The 21,643-nt window shown below is 38.8% G+C and overlaps 3 protein-coding genes and 1 pseudogene across 3 annotated transcripts; 1 reads left to right on the top strand and 3 right to left on the bottom strand.

Annotated features, from left to right (window-relative positions):
- Window positions 1–458: 458 nt before the first annotated feature.
- On the bottom strand, window positions 459–2,609 carry LOC115971050 (annotated as a pseudogene).
- Window positions 2,610–4,197: 1,588 nt separating this feature from the next.
- On the bottom strand, window positions 4,198–6,120 carry LOC115976665 (GDSL esterase/lipase At3g27950-like). Its single transcript, XM_031098107.1, has 5 exons — window positions 5,796–6,120; window positions 5,344–5,547; window positions 5,041–5,213; window positions 4,696–4,963; window positions 4,198–4,529 (listed from the first exon to the last, which is right to left on the bottom strand). The coding sequence occupies exons 1-5, from the start codon at window positions 6,046–6,048 to the stop codon at window positions 4,471–4,473; spliced, it is 957 nt and encodes a 318-aa protein (XP_030953967.1). The 5' UTR covers window positions 6,049–6,120; the 3' UTR covers window positions 4,198–4,470.
- Window positions 6,121–8,777: 2,657 nt separating this feature from the next.
- On the bottom strand, window positions 8,778–10,796 carry LOC115976664 (GDSL esterase/lipase At3g27950-like). Its single transcript, XM_031098106.1, has 5 exons — window positions 10,514–10,796; window positions 10,062–10,265; window positions 9,763–9,935; window positions 9,417–9,684; window positions 8,778–9,250 (listed from the first exon to the last, which is right to left on the bottom strand). Exons 1-5 carry the CDS (start codon window positions 10,755–10,757, stop codon window positions 9,000–9,002), a joined length of 1,140 nt encoding a protein of 379 aa, XP_030953966.1. The 5' UTR covers window positions 10,758–10,796; the 3' UTR covers window positions 8,778–8,999.
- Window positions 10,797–14,421: 3,625 nt separating this feature from the next.
- On the top strand, window positions 14,422–15,261 carry LOC115971042. The gene has a single exon (XM_031090718.1). The coding sequence runs from the start codon at window positions 14,422–14,424 to the stop codon at window positions 15,259–15,261; it is 840 nt and encodes a 279-aa protein (XP_030946578.1).
- The last annotated feature ends 6,382 nt before the right edge of the window (window positions 15,262–21,643 follow it).

Raw genomic sequence — 21,643 nt, 5'->3', positions numbered from 1 at the left:
AAACACAAAAACACAAAAATAAATAAATAATTCATAACTTTTGAGGTGACATGTTGCGATTGGTGTATAATAAAAGTAAAGTTAGTAATAGTGATAAGACTACATATAAGTGATGTTGCACTAATAACAACTAGTCAGCTCATTGAATTGTGAAATCTTTTGGATATCAAGGTTTTCTCTCAAAGTTTATTAAAATCTAGTCAAACTTACATGGATGGAAAACCTAGCCATTTGTAGCATGTTAGAAGTCTTAAATGTTTTCTTAACGTTTGACACAACATATCCAAAGAGTTCAGACAGATACTTGATAATGATTGAGACACAGCTCAATTGATGAATGATACATGTTCAACATGGCCAACATTTATATGGCTAAAATTTCAAGAAACTGAGCAGCAGTCATTAGCAAACTGCAATGTGCTTACAAATCATTGGGATGATAAGGAATCATCAAGAATTCACTTTGCAATCCATAGGTTAGCTGCCTCAGAGTAGTTTATGCCATCCCAGCTAATGTGCATTGATGGATTGTCACAGGGGTTACCATAAATTGTTCCATTAACTGTCGCTTTCTTCCCACACATAATATGGCGGTACCCATAGAAACTCCCAAAGCAAAACTCAAATGGATCAACAAAACCTTCCATCACCAAACAGTTAGGATTAGAATCATTGATTCATTATGTATGCAATGTTTAGGGGATCATTATTCCACAGCCACCCATTTTAATGTGACCAAAAGTTCAATTAAATGTTGTATAATAAATTAAGATTACCTTCATTCTTTGCATTGCTAACGAGAGCAGATTTAGCTGAGTGCACATCAACATAAGTAAATGTTGCATTAGGAAGCTGTGCCCTTAGCCGAAACACCTTGTCCTTAGCTACCTCATTCCAATGCTTCACACACCCAATCTGGTCTAGATTACCTGCCTTTGATTGGCATTTAACATAATAGGATCGAAGTGGACCAAATAGGACCAAAGTACATAGAATGGACCAAACAGGACCAAATTAGACTGAAGTGGACATACTGGACCGAATGGGACTAATATGAAGCATATGGAACAGAAATGGTCAAAATGGACCGACTAGAACCAAAGTATACCGAATGGCCCGAATAGGACTGAAGTGGACTAAAGTAGACAAAATGGACCAAATAGGACTAAATAGAACCAAAGTGGACAGAATAGACCGAATAAGACCGGAGTAAACAGTATGGACTGAATAGGAGGGAAATTGACAGAATAGGACCAATGTGGACCGAATAGACTGAATAAGACCTAATGGATTGAATATAACTTTAGTGGACAGAATGGACTAAATAGGACTGAATAGAACGATTACGACCATATGGACCAAATATGACCAAATTGGACCGAATAGAACCAATGTGGACTGAATAAGACTTTAATATTTATCATTTTTATTGCATTTTTGGGCTCATATTTCTAATTTCTCATGTCTATTTTAGTTTTTTTATTTGTATTTTTTAACTCAAAACTAAAGAGTTTGACCTAAATATAATAAAATTTCATACTTTTCAACCCAAAAATTAAGAAAAAAAAAATGAAATTTTGAGCTAAACTTAGAAAGAAAACCTACAAAAAGAATTAAATGAAGGCTCAATTAGTCTAAAAAATGAATTGAAGGGGATCAAAATTGACCGAGTGGACCGAAGTAGACCTAATTGGACAAAAGTGGACCTAATTGGACCAAATAGAAATTGTTTAAATTTTAGAAAGAAAAAATTATCTTCAACAAATTTTAAAGAAAAACTTATTACAATACAAAATAATTATTTTTTCTCACACATCACGTGGGTTTACGACTAGTTGTTAAATAAGCATTTATTACCCACAAAATGTTGTGTTTCCAAGGATCACTAGACCCAGTCAGTGAGAGAGGGCTAGAGAGACTCGCTGTTGGGCCTGAGTTGACTATATAGAGATGTTGTACGAGATTTGAATTGTTTGAACTGGGATATTTGAATGCCAAGATGGAATGGACTATAACCACCTGGAAGAATTGATGAACCTCCTGTTGCAAAATTTGCACCATGCCAAAAATTCGTACCGAGTGAGTCCATGCATGTATGCACAGTCAGGAATGGTAACTTCAGCTCCTGAGCCGCGGCCCGCACTAACACATAACAACTCAACTCAATTCAATGAATTCTTAATTATTGGGAGGACTAGCTGTAACATTTACCTGTCATAAATTATGATAGCTATGATTGAAGCATGACAGGACACTGCAATGATTAGTAAAAGCATAGCACATTAGGCAACAGGAACAATTTGTATGAAATTTCTATTTGCATGAAATTATTGATGATTACTAACCTACTTACCTAAAAAATCTATGATGAGTCGGCCATCACAAAACCTTCCTGAAGGGTGACCAAAGAAGGTTTCACCATTGGGTGTAGGAACCTCTTTCAAAGCTGCAGATGAAATGCCTCCTGTGTCCGAGTTTGAGTCCCCAAAGTTGTATATAGCTGGAAAATCACATCTTCGTACACCATTACCACCCCACACCTATGCTGGTAATCTTGCCAAGCCTACAACCAAGAGCACCAAAACACAGCATAGCTTCATTGAATCCATGTTTTTCCTAGCAACATCCCATCAAAAAGTGTGCACTCACATAATAGTTGGCTTTCACTTTGACATTTGTCATGTGGCACAAGCCAATTGAAACGCAAGTCCAACTAGTATGTATGGGGACCCTTTTTTTTTTCTTCTTCTTCTTTTAGGTGATGATATGGAATTGATAATGATGACCATCAAGAAATTGTACCATTTAAGAAGAAGAATAAGACTTTTAGCAAAGATACATTTTAGTCTCTCTAACTTTGTTGTTGTCATCCTCTGATTTCTCAAATTTTAAAACTTGCCATTTACCCCTGAATTTTCAAATTGCTATTGCTTAGGTCCCTCGAATTTAATTTAATTTATCTTAGTTTTGAAATAAAAACACGTTATGTAGGGTTTAATTGTAGCTAATTGTTAGTGGTAGTTTAGAGAACTTGGGATTTGGGCTATTGCATCACCATGAAATTGTGAGAGGAAAAAGTTGAGAAGTCAAAATGATAAATAAAAAAAATAAAAAATAAAAGTTAAAAGTTAACATTTTTATCCAAAGGTTGAGATTTAAAATAAGTTTTTAACTTTCAAATTTAGCCATTATACATTATAGTGCTATTGTATGGCACCATATCTCAATCCTATAACCTAATAGGAGGGTTAAATTGATAGCTACTTGCAAGTTCAGTAGACTGGTTGCAAGTTTTGATTCATAAATGACTAAAATGATTCTGATATTGATAGTGTGTTTGCATATTTTGGCAGCAATATATTGAAGCTTAGGCCAATGCAATTAGTGCATGATTTTGCCTAATTGCATAAATCCAGCAAACTACAACCATCATGCACTAGCTAAGCTTGCTGGATTTATGCAATTAGGTGAATCTATTACCAATACCAGAATACCACATTCAATTCTCAAAAATTACTTCCAGACTTTAAACATTTATGGTTGTAGTTGGACTGCAATTGTCCTGAGTTGAAAGAACATCTGTAAACATTCCCATCATCCCATGACTAAAAGGGGCCCAACTTGTAGAGATTAACTAAAATTAAATGTCATACATAAGCATCCTTGCCCTTCCCTTTGGTCCTAAAAATGCAGCTTTTTTAACTTGCTCTAATAGTGGAAGAGATGCTTTCAAAGTTTCAAAAAGTCTATGGACCACCAAAAAAAAAAAATACACAATTTTTCACAACTGTTTAGGTGACATGTTGTAATTGGTGTACAATAAAAATAATATAAGTGATATTGATAGGATTATAAAAAATTTATGTTATACCAATCTCAACTAGTCAACTAATTTTAGCACAAAATAGAATGAAACAGTTTTAGATATATATATATATATATATATATAATATTTTTTTGAAAACAGGGAAAAAAAAAGGTGAAAGAAGTATATTAAAATTTTAAAATCTAATCAAACTTATATGGATGGAAAACCTAGCCATTTGTAGCATATTAGAAGTCTTAAATGTTTCCTTAACTGCAACATTAAGTTATCAAAGAGCAAAAGTTTAACACAACAAATCCAGATTGTCCAGAAAGATACACGATAATGATTGAGACATAGCTCACTTGATGAATGCTACATGTTCAACATCACCAACATTCATGATGGTGAAAATCTTACTCCTAACCATTTCTAAGAAATTGAGCAACTGTCATTAACATACTGCAATGTGTTTAAAAATGATTTGGATGATAACAAGCCTCCCCAATTGAAACTGGTGGATCAGATAAGGAACCATTGAGAATTCTCTTTGCAATCCATAGGTTAGCAGCATCTGAGTAGTGTATGCCATCCCAGCTAATGTGCATTGATGGATTGTGGCATGGGTTACCATATATTGTTCCATTAACCGTGGCTTTCTTCCCTCAATCAATATGGTACCCATAGAAACTCCCACAGTAGAACTCAAATGGATCAACAAAACCTGTCATCAGCAAAAATTTAAGATTATAATCATTATATGTGCAATGTGTAGTGGATCACTATCCCACAGCCACCCATTTTAATGTTGCCATATCCGAACAGGCCAAATAAAAGGTCGTAAACAATGCATAAAGCTCCCTTATATTTGTATAATAAATTAAGACTACCTTCATTCTTTGCATTGCTAATGAGATCATATTTAGCTGAAAACACATCAACATATGTAAATGCTGCGTTAGGAAGCTGTGCCCTCAGCTGAAATACCATGTCTTTAAGCTGCCTGTTAAACTCCTGAGCTACCTTATTCTGAGGCTTCACACACCCAATCTGGTCCAGATTACCGGACTTTGATTGGTATATAACACTATATGGCAAGCAAACAATTGGGCCAGTATTATGTACCCGAAATACTATTGCACCTTCCTTGTATAATAGCTAAAACATGAGCATAAAAAATGTAAGAATTATCAATTAGTACATAAGTTGTTCAATCACACTCATCAGTTGCTTACATGCACTGCTTGGGACAACTGGCTTAAGATATTAGGAATGGACAGTCGAACTTCTTCTATTGTTGTGTATTGAAAACCAAAACCAAGATCGTTCTGTCCAATATCAAATGTGTAAATAGCCTTTGAGAAGTCCTTAGGCCTTGAGAGCCGTGTTTTAAGTAGTGGGGTCTCTCCTGGTGCCAAAATTTACCAATTCAATGTTCATTGTTAATTAGTAAGCGTTTAGTGCCCACAAAATGTTGTGTTTCCCAGCATCTTTAGCACGCAAGAACCAGTCAGTGAGAGAGGGCTAGAGAGACTCACTACTGTTGGGGCTGAGTTGATTATATAGAGCAGTTGTACGAGATTTGAATTGTATGAACTGGGATGTTTGAATGCCGAGATGGAATGGACCATAACCACCTGGACGAATTGATGAACCTCCTGTTGCAAAATTTGCACCATGCCTAAAATTTGTACCAAGTGAGTCCAAGTATGCACTCAGGTACAGTAACTTCAGCTCATTAGCTGCATTAAAATATAGCAACTCAACTAAATTCAATTAAGTCTTAAACCCCATTAAATTGGGAGAGCTAGTTGTAACATTAAGATGTCAGAATTGATCAATGTTCATAGCTATGAAGCATGACAAGACAATACAATGATTAGTAAAAGTACGGCAGGTTAGTTAACATGTAAAATTTGTATGAACTTTCTATTTACATTCAATTTATTGATTCAACAAAAAAAGTAGGAAGCTTTACTACCCTAGTTACCTATAAAATCAATGATGAGTCGACCATCACAAGCCCTTCCTGAAGGGTGTCCAAAGAAGGTTTCACCATTGGGTGCATGAATCTCTGACAAAGCTGCTGAAATGCCTCCTGTGTCAGAGTTTGAGTCCCCAAAGTTGTATATAGCTGGAAAATCACATCTTAGTACACCACCACCACCCACCACCAATGCTGGATGTCTTACCAAGCTCACAATCAATAGCACCAACACACAGCATACCCTCATTGAGTCCATGGTTTTCCTAGCAACATTGCCCTATCAAAAAGTGTGCACTCACATACTTGTTTGTTTTCACTTCACTATGAGGACAAGAGTGCGTGGCAGATTTTGTTGTTTTCTTTTTATTTTTTTTGATAACCTTCAATCTTTATTGTTGTTTTCTTAATTCACTTTGTCATAGTCACTGATAAATTTTGGAATCAGGATTTGACAGATTTTGACCCGTGGCATTTGTTAAGTGACACAAACCTATAGAACAATAATTATGTTATTCATCAAACATATTACATCTTTCTTCTCACAGTTTATGAAGTCTATAGTTGTGCAAAACCTATATGCTACAAGTGATATAATGCACATATTCAATACATGAAATATCTTTTCAACTATAGAGATTGATGCTAAATTCTCTAAACTAGACCATATTTTATTTTGTTTGACATATCTATGTAACATCTCTCTCGCATCAAGGTAGACCCCAGTAAGAATAAGATAATAATACAATCTCATTAAGGAATGCAACAAATTAAGCAAGTAGAAAAGAGATAAGCCCTTGTCAACCAATTTTAGCTTGAGGTGGTCCTTGTTACGTGTAATGTAATATATCTATCAAATGAGAAATAGTAGGGACTAGGGATGCTTTGTAAAATTCTGTAGCGCATTTGGACAGTTGATGATCTTCACCTGAACATTAAAACAGAAGCTAATCTCCAGAAGCATGGTCCAATGCTAGCTCGTACTCCCAAATAGTAATTTCATGTTTCAACTAGATTCGAGTGACGCTGAAGTGTGAGCCACGCCGCTACACAGGCGGACCGACTGAACCGAAACCGGCGTTGGTTGGTTTTATATTTTTATGGGCTGGTTTGCCATTGTAAGTTGTAACCGAAGTGCACAATACTAGGCCTCCAGGTCCAGGATTTGGGTTGGGCTTGGGTTTATACTTTATACGGCTAAGCTCAAATTTTCTGTAGAAGCATAGTATTACAACGAATAATTTCATATTCTCAACCTGGATTTTTTTTTTTTTAACTGTATTAAAAATTTTGGTGTTTTATAACTAGCGTTGAAGCATGAATATGATTAGCTGTTGCCAACAGTTAATTTACTTGATGCGTGCACAATTTTAGGAAGGAAACATATATTTTCTGAGTTATAAATGGTGGTCCTTTGAATATGGTGAAAAAAAAAAAGTTTGAAAGCAGTGCATAAATCTCCCACTTATGTTTGTAAAATAAATTAAGATTTACCTTCATTCTTTTGCATTGATACCGGTGATGCTAAAAAGTCCTGTTACTATTTTTAGCACCACTAATATTAAAAAGCATGCTACAATAGTGGTGTCATAGCCAAAATATTTTAGTTTCTTGCTACAATACACAACTATCTATAACTGTACATTGTAGCAAAAAAACTAAAACAAAAAATTTTATTTTAGGTAAAAATGCAAAATTGACCCTCTAACTTTCATATTTTTTTATTTCAGTTCTCTAACTTTTAGTATTGTCAATTCAGTCCTCTAATTTTCAATTTTTGTCAATTCAAGGCTCCGTTAGTGCTTTTGTTACTGTTGTCGTTAAACCCACTAAACGACGCCGTTTTGCATGTGGTTTTTTTTTTTTTTAATTCGGAATTAAAAGAAAAATCTGAAAAAAAAAAAAAAAAAAAAAAAAAAAAAAAAAATGAAGGGTTTTCTTCTCTACCTTCTCTTCTCCAACGACCTGAGCTTTCATTCACGTTCACGCACAAACTACAAAGCCCACGGAGATCTCATCTAGCACTAGCACACAAGCTTCTTCTTCCTTCTTCAATGGCGATAGAGAGAGATAGATAATATTAGGGTTTTGGATCTATCACTCCGGACCGAGAGTGAGAGAGAGATGGACGTGGAGAGGTCTTCGATGTGCAATTGCGTGGTGAACTTTCTGTTGGAGGAGAGGTATTTGTTGACGGCATTCGAGCTACTCCACGAGCTTCTAGACGATGGCCGTGAACTGGTGAATTTTCTTCTTCTTCATTTTTTCAGATTTTTCTTTTAATTCCGAATTTTAAAAAAAAAAAAAAACATGCAAAACGGCGTCATTTAGTGGGTTTAATGGCAACAGTAACAGAAGCACTAACGGAGCCTTGAATTGACAAAAATTGAAAATTAGAGAACTAAATTGACAAAACTAAAAGTTAGAAGACTGAAATGAAAAAATGTAAAAGTTAAAAGGTTAGTTTTACATTTTTACCTTTATTTTATTACACTTCCACGCCCTCTTTCTCCCTTGCACGCTGTTTTCTTCTTCTTTCTTTCTTTTTTTTTTTTTTTCTTTTTTATTTTTTTTATTTTTTTGCCTCTCTCCCTTGCATGCTACTTTTCAGCTAATGACTCTCAGCTCTCTTTAGTTTTTATATTTGATATGTTGGGTTGTTTTATGGGTTTTGCAAATTGGAATTTTTTGAATTTTTTTTTTTTATTACAAATTTGTGTGTTAGTGTGTTCAGATTAAAAGAAAAATAGAAAGCCAAATTCACTTCAATAGTGATTGTGATGATTGTTTATTATAGTAGATATATTATTTTATTGTATTAAAAGCTAAAATAATACTACTGATGTTGGGTATTTTGTAAAGTAAGAAGGGAAAATAAATAAAGTAGCTTTTTGTGGTACCAAATTGCTAAATTGATGGATGGAAAAAGTAGTATATTAAAATCTAGTCAAAGTTATATGGATAGAAAACCTAGCCATTTGTAGCATATTGAAGTCTTAAATGTTTTCTTAATTGCAACATCAAGTTATCAAAGAGCAAACGTTTGACACAACATGTCCAGATTGTCCAGAAAGACATAATGATTGAGATACGGCTCACTTGATGAATGCTACATGTTCAACATCACCAACATTTATGATTGTGAAAATCTTACTCCTAACCATTTCTAAGAAATTGAGCAATAACTGTCATTAACATACTGCAATGTGCTTACAAATTATTTGGATGATAACAAGCCTCCCCAATAGAAACCGGTGGATCAGATAAGGAACCATTGAGAATTCTCTTTGCAATCCATAGGTTAGCTGCATCAGAGTAGTGTATGCCATCCCAGCTAATGTGCATTGATGGATTGTGGCATGGGTTACCATATACTGTTCCATTAACCGTGGCTCTCTGCCCACAATTAATATGGTACCCATAGAAACTCCCACAGCAGAATTCAAATGGATCAACAAAACCTGTCATCACCAAACAGCTAAGATTAGAAACATAGTATATTGCAATGTTTAGTGGATCACTATCCCACCGCCACCCATACGTGACCATATCCGAACAGGCCAAATAAAAGGTCTTAAGCAGTGCATAAAAGCTCACACTTATGTTTGTAAAATGAATTAAGATTACCTTCATTCTTTGCATTGCTAATGAGAGCATATTTAGCTGAATACACATCAACATATGTAAATGCTGCATTAGGAAGCTGTGCCCTCAGCTGATACACCATGTCCTTAAGCTGCCTGTTAAACTCCTGAGCTACCTCATTCTGAGGCTTCACACACCCAATCTGGTCCAGATTACCTGACTTTGATTGGTATATAACAGTATATGGCAAGCAACCAATTGGGCCAGTATTATGTACCCAAAATACTCTTGCACCTTCCTTGTATAATAGCTAAAACATGAGCCCTAAAAAATGTTAGAATTATCAATTAGTACATATATTGTTCTAGCATAATCATCAGTTGCTTACATGCACTGCTTGGGACCACTGGCTTAAGATATTAGGAATGGACAGTCGAACTTCTTCTATTGTTGTGTGTTGAAAACCAAAACCAAGATCGTTCTGTCCAATATCAAATGTGTAAATAGCCTTTGAGAAGTCCTTAGGCCTTGAGAGCCGTGCTTTAAGTAGTGGGGTCTCTCCTGGTGCCAAAATTTACCAATTCAATGTTCATTGTTAGTAAGCGTTTAGTACCCACAAAATGTTGTGTTTCCCAGCATCTTTAGCACACAAGAACCAGTCAGTGAGAGAGGGCTAGAGAGACTCACTACTGTTGGGGCTGAGTTGATTATATAGAGCAGTTGTACGAGATTTGAATTGTATGAACTGGGATGTTTGAATGCCAAGATGGAATGGACTATAACCACCTGGGCGAATTGATGAACCACCTGTTGCAAAATTTGCACCATGCCTAAAATTTGTACCTAGTGAGTCCAAGTATGCACTCAGGTACGGTAACTTCAGCTCCTTAGCTGCACTAACATATAGCAGATCAACTCAATTCAATTAAGTGTTAAACCCCTTTAAATTGGGAGGACTAGTTGTAACATTAAGATGTTAGAATTGATCAATGATCATAGCTATGAAGCATGACAAGACAATACAATACAATGATTAGTAACAGTATAGCACATTAACATGTACAATTTGTATGAACTTTCTATTTACATGCAATTTATTGATGCAACAAAAAAGGAGGAAGCTTTACAACCTTACTTACCTATAAAATCAATGATGAGTCGACCATCACAAGCCCTTCCTGAAGGGTGTCCAAAGAAGGTTTCACCATTGGGTGTATGAATCTCTGATAAAGCTGCTGAAATGCCTCCTGTGTCTGAGTTTGAGTCTCCAAAGTTGTATATAGCTGGAAAATCACATCTTAGACCACCCACCACCAATGCTGGAAATCTTACCAGGCTCACAACCGATACCACCAACACACAGCATAGCCTCATTGAGTCCATGGTTTTCCTTGTAGCATCCTATCAAAAAGTATGCACTCACAGTCTCACATATATACTTGTTTGTTTTTACTTACTATGTGGACAAGAATGAGTGGCTGATTTTGTTGTTTTCTTAATTCATGACTTGTCATTAGTCACCGACAAATTTTGGAATCAGGATTTTGACAGATGTGGACCTGTGGCATTTGTTACATGGAAGCACAAGAATGTCATGCATCAAATACATTGTATCTTTATTCTCACAGAATATTTTTTTTTTTTTTTTTTTTGAAACTGAGCTTGCATTTCATTAATCTGAAATGATGCATATAAAGACTGATTTACCTTTCACATTAAACAATCTCATATTGCACTCTCTTTAACCGGACTTTTTATTATTATTTTGTTTAATAGTTTTATGTAACATCTCTCTTAGGTATAGACCCTATAAATATATTATCCACTTTTATGTAAGAGAGATACGAATGAAACAGCTACAAATAATACCGTCTCATCATTAATGAATGGAACTAAAGTAGAAAAGCGATAAGTCCCTCGACAGCCAATTTTAGTTTGAGGTGGTCCTTGTTACATATAATATATATATATATCTCACATGAGAAATAGTAGGGACTATTTGGACCAGTGTCCCGTGCCTATAAAGCACCCTATCACATTTAGGAAGGAGACATATTTTCTATGTTAGAAATGATACGTAGGGACAACACAAGAAATGGTAGTCCTTCGAAATATTGTAGAGATGAATGGTCATATAAAATGATAATTGAGATCATCTTTTTGCTAATTTTGGACTGCATTTTTTTTTATGTAATATATTTTGACTGCCAAATATTTTCAGCTAAAAATATTGTAGAGAAAACAATTTGTTTTCTAGTATCTAATTGTATTATTGTAAATGTTGTGTTTGGCTTGTAAAGAAAATAAAAATGTTCATGAACACAAAATTTACCATACCAATAGTATAACCCACAAAATCTAAACAAATTCACTATAATTTCAAAAAATATACCCAAAATCCACTGAATGTCAAAAAAAAAAAAAAGCATGAAACTGAGAGTCAAAGAGAGAGGTGGATTACAGCGGTCCTCTAGCCATGGGTGGGTTGCAGCGACTCTCTCTCTCTCTCAGTTTGATCATGAAAGTACCAGTTCGATCTCAGTTGTGGCGGTTCGATCTCGTCATCAGTAGTCCAATCTCGTTATAGCCAATCCCAATATGTGAGGTTGGGAGGGCTCAGGCGATGTTGAAGAAGAAATGTAAGTTGTTTTACACATGACCCTAAGCGTAAACCATTTTATGCCTCATGAGCCAAAATTTTATGATAAACTTGAAAAATATTTCCAAGTTAACCGGCTTTTTTAGTCGCATCAAACACTCAAAACTGGGGTAAAATAATTTTACGTCGAAACAAATTTAGCCTTAAAGAAGTAGATATAAATTTACATCACAAGGAGAAAATGGATAATTTAAATTTTTTTAATATAAGTGGAATTCCTAACTCCCCTCCTACAATTTGTGGAATTTAATAGGAAGGGTCAGGATGGGCAAGACAGAATTTTGAGGTAGAAAGTGCTCATTGTAGCCTATTAACCATATGAGATTTTCATATGGAATCACAATTTTTATACCCTTTTTTCTCTCTTTTTCATATTTTCCCGCTCTCTGCTCTCTGCTCTCTCCTTGGTATAAATACCTATTAAATCAACTTTCTCCCTCACTTTAGCATTCATTTCATTCTAGCAGTCATACATTGAACCTGTACACTTTTTCAACCTTCCTGAGCCCTTACAAATACTAAGGACCCGTTCGAGGACACATTTACTCTCCCCGTAAGTCTTCTTAAACTTTTGCTCTTTAATTTTCTACATCCTCCTCTTTTCTTCACGTTCATTCTTTTTCAATCTCTTTAGTTTTCTCAGCCTCTTCTAGAAATGGGTAGATTTAAGAATTTAGTAGATTTCGAGGAGGGGATAGAAAGCTTTAAGGCTCGTTATAATATCCCTCCAGAAGTAGGAATTAGATACTGTGATGAGAGTCAATGGCATGAGGATAGGCAAGTCAGGAAGGTAATGATCCTGATGATTGCATTCATAGAAGAAGGGATGAAAATCCTCATGGGTGGAGTCACTAAAGACTACCTTAGAGCTCATAAGTTGGCTCCCACTCAGTGTGCCCCTGATATGTTTAGGATCCTAGGCTCTGTGGATGCCCTCAACGAAAAGATGGGTTTAAGTCTAACCCACCATGATATCAATTGGGTTTATAACCTTCACCGCCTAAAGGGACAGGGATACTACTTGAAATCAAGGTATCCCAAGGTTAGGCTCATTCAATGCCTCCCCGAATCCAACAAGGAGCTGAATAAAGACTTCTTAATCTTGTAAGGGGAGTGGAGTGATGGTCTCCCTTGCCCGACGAGAGAAGGAGAACCAGGTAGGATAATTAGACTAGGGTATTCATTTACAAGTCCTTTCTTTGATTTACTGTATTTTTTTTTATCTGACAAAATTTTATTTCACTGATGGATTTGCAGACAGACGCGCTGCTGAACCGAATTTCAACTTGGTCAACAAGGATAGCCCAGACAAAATCCTTAAGGCCGAGGTATTTGTAAATTCGGACGGCCAGTTACGAGTGGCTCACTTGATCCTCGGATACACACCGATCTCGTCCAGCTTCCAAGCTTCGAAGTGCGTCATAAGGGCCAGAGACCCCCGCCTACATCGGATAAGCGTACCTGCTCCCAGTTTCCTTCTTCCTGGTCCAAAAGTAGAAATCAAAGAAGTTACAACCCCCATTCCTAAAGGTATACCAACAGTAGGGGCCTCATCTCTACCACAAACAACCAGTGCGGCCACTTCATCTTAACCCCCCCCTCCCCAGTATACAAGAAGAAGAAGTGGTAGAAGTAGCTGATTCAGAGGACAAGTTTGAAGTTTTCAACCGAGCATTGTCCCTGGAAGTTTCAAATCCTGATCTCGGCCTTCCATTCTCACCATTAATCGACGAGATGGGGATACAACGCAAACCAAAGTCCAGTTTGCTTGACTTAATAGAGTCACGACCTGGGAGGGATGCACCTGGGAAGGCTACCCAGGCTAAGCTTCCCACTCCATCCCAGACTAGGATTCCCACTCCTCCACCTGCCTTGCCCTCCCAAGCAGCAAAACTGAAGAGGAAGAAAGAGTCAAAGGGGAAAGGGGTGATGGGAGCTAAACAAACCCTTCCCCCCCCCCCCCCGCGAGGACAAGGTTCAAAAGGCGTCCAAACAAGCCAAAACGGGGAAGAGGGGCAACGAAAAGGTTGTCGAGAAGAGGAGCAACCCCCAGATTGGGCCTCCAGCTTGGCTCCCTGTCCCAATGCTGAATAAGGAATATCTCCTTACTAACGCCTCAATTTGCGATTTTCAAAGAGGAGTAGCTGGTTATGCGGCCGACACAATGGAGCAAGCTTTGCTGCTCCCTGAGGACATGGCCGAGCTATGAGACATGAGGAGACATTAGGTTTTTCTCAGTCTCAAAAGATATCTGGCTATGGTACGTTCCTCTCCTTTCTTTCTAACTTATTCTCTTCACTTTCCTCTTCTGATTCTTTTTTCTTTCCTTGGCAGGCTGTTTAAGCATTTTTTTGGGCTAAAGAGATAGCCAACTCCTGCCATCGACAAATGAAGGAGGAAGAAGGGAGGCGTAATGCTGCTGTGGACGCCTTTCATGTGGCCGAGAAGAGTATCCAGGAGCTTAAGAAAAAGTTGCAAAAGGAGGAGAAAGAGAGAAAGTACACGGTGGCATCCCTGGAGAGTGCTAAAAAACAAGCTGAAAGTCAGAGGTTGCTGCTGCATACTACTGAGGGCAACCTGGGCTCTTCCAAAACTCAGATTGCCACATTAAAAAAGAAATTGGAAGAGGCCAAGAAGGCCAAAGGTATCACCGAGAAAGCTCTAGAGGAGGCAGAGAAAGCCAAAGATGAAGCAAAGCAACATGGCTATGACATAGGCGTGGCTGAGACTGAGGACACCCTTAAGGCTGAGGTCCCTGCCATTTGCAGAACTTGCTGCGCCCAGACATGGGAAGAAGCCCTCAACCAGGCTGGGGTTGAGGCCTCTTCCATGCTCAGGAGGGCAGAAAGTGTCTACTACCCGCCGGCCATACGCCTTGTGAGCTCTTCAAATTCTAAGGCCAACCCGGCGTCCTCGGAAACAGCTGAAGCCAAAGGAAGTCCAACCATAACCCCTCCTGCAGCTAACACTTCTTTTGAGGGTGGAGAGCAGGCCGAGGACATGACAAAAGCTAGGGATGCCAACCAAGGCGCTGACTTAGCTCCAGCTGTTCCAGAGGATTTCCTCAAAGAAAAAGAAAATTCCCAGAGTATGGAGCTGGTATTGGCAACCCTTGCCATACCTCCAAAAGTGGACCCTAAGGATAAGGCTCAAGTACCCACCACAGCAGCAAATACCCAGCCTCCCAAAGATGTGAAGGAAAAACTTGTAATAAAGATGAAAAAATGATTATATCTTTTCCTTGTTATTTAATTGCCTTTGTTAAGGCCTAAACTTTAATGGAAGTTGCAGATTTTCTTTTTATGATTTTGCTTGTTGTGATGGAATATATCTTGAGTGACCAATCCGTCTAAGAAACAATACATGCCTTACGCAAAAATATGATCAATATTAAAACAACTTGAATTCACTAAGCTAAACACCTCAGCCCTGCCTAATTTTAAAAAAAAAACTTACTCAACATTGTGACGTGAGCATGGGTTTTAAAGTTGCAACTTGCCTTACTTAAAAATAACTTTATAAGAGCTGAGTAGCAGACCACTTTCATACAGACATGGGTATGCCTGCAAATGCTTTAAGTGATGCTAACGAATATCTAATTGAGACCATTGTAACTGTACCCAGAGTATGCCAGGCTTAGTTAAGGTTCTTTTTAATACTTAGAATAATGAACAAAGTTATCAATTTTCCCAAGGCATGTGGTCCAAGGAGCCAGGCATGGCCAAGGTTCAATTTAATACTTAGAATAATGAACAAAGTTATCAATTATCTCAAGGCATGTGGTCCGAGGAGCCAAGCATAGCCAAGGTTCAGTTTGATACTTAGAATAATGAACAAAGTTATCAATTTTCTCAAGGCATGTGGTCCGAGGAGCCAGGTATAGCCAAGGTTCAGTTTGATACTTAGATAGATGCCAATGAGTATTAATTTTCCCAAAGTAGACGGTCCGAGAAACCAGGCATAGCTAAGATTCTGTTTAACACTTAGAATAATGAATAAAGTTATCAATTTTCCCAAGGCATATGGTCCGAGGAGCCAGGCATGGCCAAGGTTCAGTTTAATACTTAGAATAATGAACAAAGTTATCAATTTTCCCGAGGCATGTGGTCCGAGGAGCCAGGCATGGCCAAGGTTCAGTTTTATACTTAGATAGATGCCAATGAGTATTAATTTTCCCAAAGCAGATGGTCCGAGGAATCATGCATAACTAAGGTTCTGTTTAATATTTAGAATAATGAATAAAGTTATCAATTTTCCCAAGGCGTGTGGTCCAAGGAGCCAAGCATGGCCAAGGTTCAGTTTGATACTTAGATAAATGTCAATGAGTATTAATTTTCCCAAAGCAGATGGTCCGAGAAACTAGGCATAGCTAAGGTTCTATTTAATACTTAGAATAATGAATAAAGTTATCAATTTTCCCAAGGCATGTGGTCCAAGGAGCCAAGCATGGCCAAGGTTCAGTTTGATACTTAGATAAATGCCAATGAGTATTAATTTTCCCAAAACAGATGGTCCGAGGAACCAGGCATAGCTAAGGTTCTGTTTAATACTTAGAATAATGATTAAAGTTATCAATTTTCCCAAGGCATGCGGTCTGAGGAGTCAGGCATGACCAAAGTTCAGTTTGATACTTAGATAGATGTCCAGAACACATGACAAGCAACATAACAAATCTAGACTGAAGTGAAGAGAATCTCCATTAATAAATATCTCCTTAGATTATATACATTCCAGGGGCGTGGTACCGCCCTTTCTTCTAGATCTTCTAGATAATAAGCACCAATTCTAGCCACTAATGTAATACGATAGGGCCCTTCCCAGTTAGGTCCCAACTTCCCCCATGTTGGGTTCTTGGCAGTCCCCATAACTTTTCTTAGAACTAAATCTCTAGGTGCCAGTGGCCTTAGCTTCACGTTAGCATCGTATTTTTGTTTGAGCTTGTGTTGATAATAAGCTAATTGGACCCTGGCATTTTCTCTCCGTTCTTCAATTAAATCTAGGCTTTTTTCCAACAGCCCATCGTTGCCGCCTGGAGTGAAAGAACTTGTTCTAAGTGTGGGGAAACCAGTCTCTAAAGGGATGACAGCTTTGGCACCATAGGTCATTGAGAAAGGCATCTCTCCAGTAGATCTACGAGGTGTAGTTCGATAAGTCCAAAGGACGTGTGGCAATTCTTCTACCCATTTCCTCTTTGCATGGTCTAGTCTTTTTTTGAGTCCACTCACTATAACTTTGTTGACAGCCTCGATCTACCCATTTCCTTGTGGATAGGTCGGAGTGGAATACCTATTCTTTATTCCAAGATCGCAGCAGTACCTTCTAAAGGTTTTACTATTAAATTGAAGCCCGTTATCCTAGATGAGAGTGTGAGGAATCCCAAACCGTGTGACAATATTCTTCCAAAAAAAATTTTTGGCGTCCACGTCCTTGATGTTTGATAGGGGTTCAGCTTCGACCCATTTAGTGAAATAATCTATGCCGACCAACAAATATCTCTTATTCCCTGTTGCCTTAGGGAAAAGCCCCACAATATCTAAGCCCCACTGAGCAAAAGACCAAGGGCTGGTCAAGGAATTAAGGACTCCTCTAGGTTGGTGGATGTTTGGTGCAAATTTTTGGCATTGATCACACTTCTTTACATAGTCTTGAGCTTCCCTTTGCATGTTTAACCACCAGTAGCCTTGTGTGAGGGCCCTGTGAGATAGAGATCTACCTCCTGTGTGGCTTCCACAAATTCCTTTGTGCAATTCTTCTAGGAGCAACTCCACCACTTTAGGATGCACGCATAACAAATATGGGTCAGAAAAAGATCTTTTATACAGTTTTTGGTCCTCGGACAACCAAAACTGAGGTGCTTTTCTTTGCACCATGTCAGCCTCGGATTTATTCTCGGGCAAAACATCTTCTTTAAGGAATAGTGCAATAGGATCCATCCAGTTAGGCCCCACCCTGACTTAATGAATTTGAATCACATTCCTTACCTCTTCGGAAGGTTTGTATAAGTCTTCCACAAGGATTACCCGAGGTAAGTCCTGTGTCGAGGAGGTTGCCAATGTGACAAGAGAATCCACATGTGCATTCCTACTTCTAGGAACTTGTGATAAAGCAAAAGACTCAAATCCAGATTGCAAGTGTCTAACCTGGCTCAAATACTTCTACATTCTGGGATCCCTTGCCTCCAACTCCCCTTGGACTTGACCTAACACCAGTCTTGAATTAGAGAACATCTCCACTCTCTTTCCACCCATTTTCTAAAACATGGTCATCCCTACCAAGAGAGCTTCGTACTCAGCCTCATTGTTTATAGCCGAGAATCCCAATCTCAAGGACTTCTCGATTGTGATCCTTTCTGGGGATATTAGGACTAGCCCCACTCCAAATCCTTTGAAGTTAGCTACACCATCAACGTAAACCTTCCATGACAAAGGTTCTTATAAGGTGATTATGCCAACCGATTTTTCATCCATGTTTTGCTCCTCTAATTTATCTTCTGATGGGGTCTCAGTGAACTCAGCTACCAAATTAGCGAGGACCTGACCTTTGACCAAAGTGCGAGGCATATACTTGATATCAAAAGCCCCTAGGATCGTGCCCCACTTCGCAATTCTCCCTGTGTAATCGACACTCTGAAGTAGGGATCTCAGCGGGAGTTGAGTCAAAACAACAACTGTGTGTGATTGGAAATAGTGGGGAAGCTTATGTATGCCATGCACTACCGCCAAAATAGCCTTTTCAAGTGGTAAGCATCGAACTTCAACTTCATGTAATGACTTGCTTATGTAATAGACTTACCGCATGAGTGGCCACGACAAGGTAAGCGAACAGAACCTCATCCATCTCAGGCCTTGACATAATTGGTGGCCGAGAAAGGTATTCTTTTAACTGCTGGAAAGCCTGGGCACATTCATCGGTCCATTCAAACCCTTTCCACTTATTTAACATTTTAAAGAAAGATTTACCAGTTCAGGGTAGCGGTCATTCCCGTAAGCTTCTGGACCTCTTTCAGATTCCGAGGTGGTTGCAAGCTGTTGATCGCCTTAATCTGGTCGAGATTGACTTCAATTCCGCGGTGTGTGACCATGTAGCCCAAAAACTTACCAGACCCGACACCAAAAGAACACTTGGAAGCGTTAAGTCGTAGTTTGTGCTTCCTTAAGATATCAAAAATATTCTCAAGATCACTAACATGCTCGGACTCTGCCTTGCTTTTTACTACCATATTATCAACATAAATCTCAATGGTTTTTCCCAACTGTGGTTCAAACATCCTGGTCAACATCCTGGTCATCATCCTTTAGTAGGTAGCCCCTGCATTCTTCAAACCAAAGAGCATCACTTTGTAATGATAGTTTCCTACAAGAGTAACAAAAGTTGTCCTCTCTTAGACTTCCAGGGCTAGAGGTATTTGATGATGCCCTTGAAAGGCATCCAAAAAGCTCATTCGAGGGTGGCCCACAGTGGCGTCCACTAACTGATCAATCTGAGGCATTGGAAAAGGGTCCTTTGGGCAGGCTTTGTTCAAGTCTGTAAAATCTACGCATACACGCCACTTTCCCGTCTTCTTCTTAACCACTACGGTGTTAGCCAGCTATTCGGGGTAAAAAACCTCTTTAATAGCCCTAGCTCGCTTAAGTTTTATCACCTCATCCTTTACAGCATCCGAATGCTCCTTGGATGAATGCCGAGGTGGTTGTTTCCTGGGGATGACAAATGAATTGATGTTTAGATGATGGCAGATGAAGCTTGGATCCACTCCCAGATCCTCGTAAGCATCCCAAGCAAATACATCTATGTTGTTCTTAAGAAAAACTACCAACTCTTCCTTCTCCCAAGATGGAAGCTAAGCCCCAACCTGAAAGAACTTGTCTTGATCGTCACCAATGGGGAATTTCTCCAAATCCTCACATTTGGCATCCTCGGTAGGCCCCCTCATTGGTAATTCAAGAGACATTGACTGCTATAAACCTTCTTTGACTATGGCCGAGGACGCAGCTACTGGCTGATGCAAAATTGCAGACACGAGACATTGCCTAGCCATAGCTTGGTTCCCTACTAGTTTCTCAACTCGGTCTTCAGACAGATACTTAACCTTCTGATGTAGAGTTGAAGAAACGGAACCCAAGGTGTGAAGCCAAGGTTTGGCAACAATGGCCATGTAGGGGGAATATGCAACCACCACTATGAAATCTACTTCCACCACTTCTGAATCGACTTACACTGGTAACCTAATTTGACCCTTCTGGGCAACAAGTTTTCCATCAAAACCCGCCAGAGACGAATCGTAAGCTATCAGGTCTTCAGGTTTCAAGTTCAATCCTTTGTATAGGTCAGGATACATGACTTCTACACAACTACCTTGATCCACCATAACCCTCTTCACATTATACCCCCCCTATCCGAAGGGTGACTATTAAAGTGTCATCATGTGGTTGGATAGTTCCAATCTTATCTTCATCCAAGAAACTCAATGAAGGTCGGATCTCTAATCTAGCTCTCTTCGGTCTGGAGTTTGGGTCCTCAGCTGGCGACCTGGCCACAGACATCACCCTAGCAGGTTGAGAGCCAGTCCTTCCAGGTGTAGCAAATATAACATTAATTGTACCCAATGAGGGCCTTGAAGAAGCACTCCCCTGGCCCTATGACCTTGACTGGTCTCCCTGTCCATTGGGTCGATATAGAAATTGTTGCAGCTTCCCCTCCTTAACCAATTGTTCTAGATGGTTCCACAATGTTCGACAATCTTCAGTGGTATGTCCTCAGTCCTGATGATACTGGCAATGGAGGCTTTGATTACGCCTTGAAGGATCTCCACTCATCTTGTTCTGCTATTTAAAATACGGCTCGTTCTTGATCTTCTCTAAAACTTGATGCACCGATTCTCGAAACACGGTGTTTACTACTTGTGGGGCTGTAGGTCCAAATTTTCCGACAAAATCTCGTCGGGCTTTGTTATTGTTGTAACGTTCCTACCTGAAATCCCTCCTCTCCTGAGGGATAACCTTACCCTTCTCCTTATCTTGCAACTGGTCTTCCTCAACCCTCTTATACTTGTCAATCCGATCCATTAATTGACGAATACTGGTAACAGGTTTCCCCGTTAAAGACTTCCTTAGACCGTGCCCTGCAGGCAAGCCAAGTTTGAAAGTAGTGATGGCCACGTCCTTAAAGTCACCTTCTATCTCATTGAACATCTTCCAATATCGGTCCAAGTATGTTTTCAGAGTTTCACCCTCTCACATGGACGGAGATAGCAAAGAAACCAAAGGACGAGGCGCTCTACTGCACGTAATAAAACAGGACCCAAACGTCTAGGTGAGTTCCTTAAAGGAACTGATGGATCCTGCCCTCAGACCATCAAACCACCTCATCGCCACAGGCCCCAAACTGGACGGAAAAACCTTGCATATCAAGATTTCGTTCTTAGAATGTACCGCCATCTTTTAATTAAAGTGGCTAACATGTTCAACAGGGTCCGTTCTACTATTATACAAGGTGAAAGTGGGTTGAGTGAACCATCGAGGAAATTTTCCTTCCTCAATCCAACGGGTGAATGGTGATTTAGAAACTTGGTTGAGCGCTTTATTCATAGCATCATTTACCAAGCCTCTTA

The sequence above is a fragment of the Quercus lobata genome, chromosome 2 (assembly GCF_001633185.2).
Source record: "Quercus lobata isolate SW786 chromosome 2, ValleyOak3.0 Primary Assembly, whole genome shotgun sequence".
In the NCBI taxonomy this organism is placed as follows: Eukaryota; Viridiplantae; Streptophyta; class Magnoliopsida; order Fagales; family Fagaceae; genus Quercus; species Quercus lobata.
Note: the sequence above shows the minus strand (reverse complement) of the source record. Positions and strands in the feature narration are given on the sequence as shown.

Bases quoted from the DNA above. Each gene is read 5' to 3' on its own strand.
- LOC115976665 (XM_031098107.1), bottom strand. From the start codon at position 6,048: ATGGACTCAATGAGGGTATGCTGTGTGTTGGTGCTATTGATTGTGAGC. The intron at 5,548-5,795 runs GTAACTAGGGTA...ATTTTAATGCAG, and splicing joins ACTCATCATTGATTTTATAG to CTAATGAGCTGAAGTTACTG. The intron at 4,530-4,695 runs GTAGTCTTAATT...TGCTGATGACAG, and splicing joins TAGCAATGCAAAGAATGAAG to GTTTTGTTGATCCATTTGAG.
- LOC115976664 (XM_031098106.1), bottom strand. From the start codon at position 10,757: ATGGACTCAATGAGGCTATGCTGTGTGTTGGTGGTATCGGTTGTGAGC. The intron at 10,266-10,513 runs GTAAGTAAGGTT...ATGTTAGTGCAG, and splicing joins ACTCATCATTGATTTTATAG to CTAAGGAGCTGAAGTTACCG. The intron at 9,685-9,762 runs GTAAGCAACTGA...CTCATGTTTTAG, and splicing joins AGTGGTCCCAAGCAGTGCAT to CTATTATACAAGGAAGGTGC.
- LOC115971042 (XM_031090718.1), top strand. From the start codon at position 14,422: ATGAAGGAGGAAGAAGGGAGGCGTAATGCTGCTGTGGACGCCTTTCAT.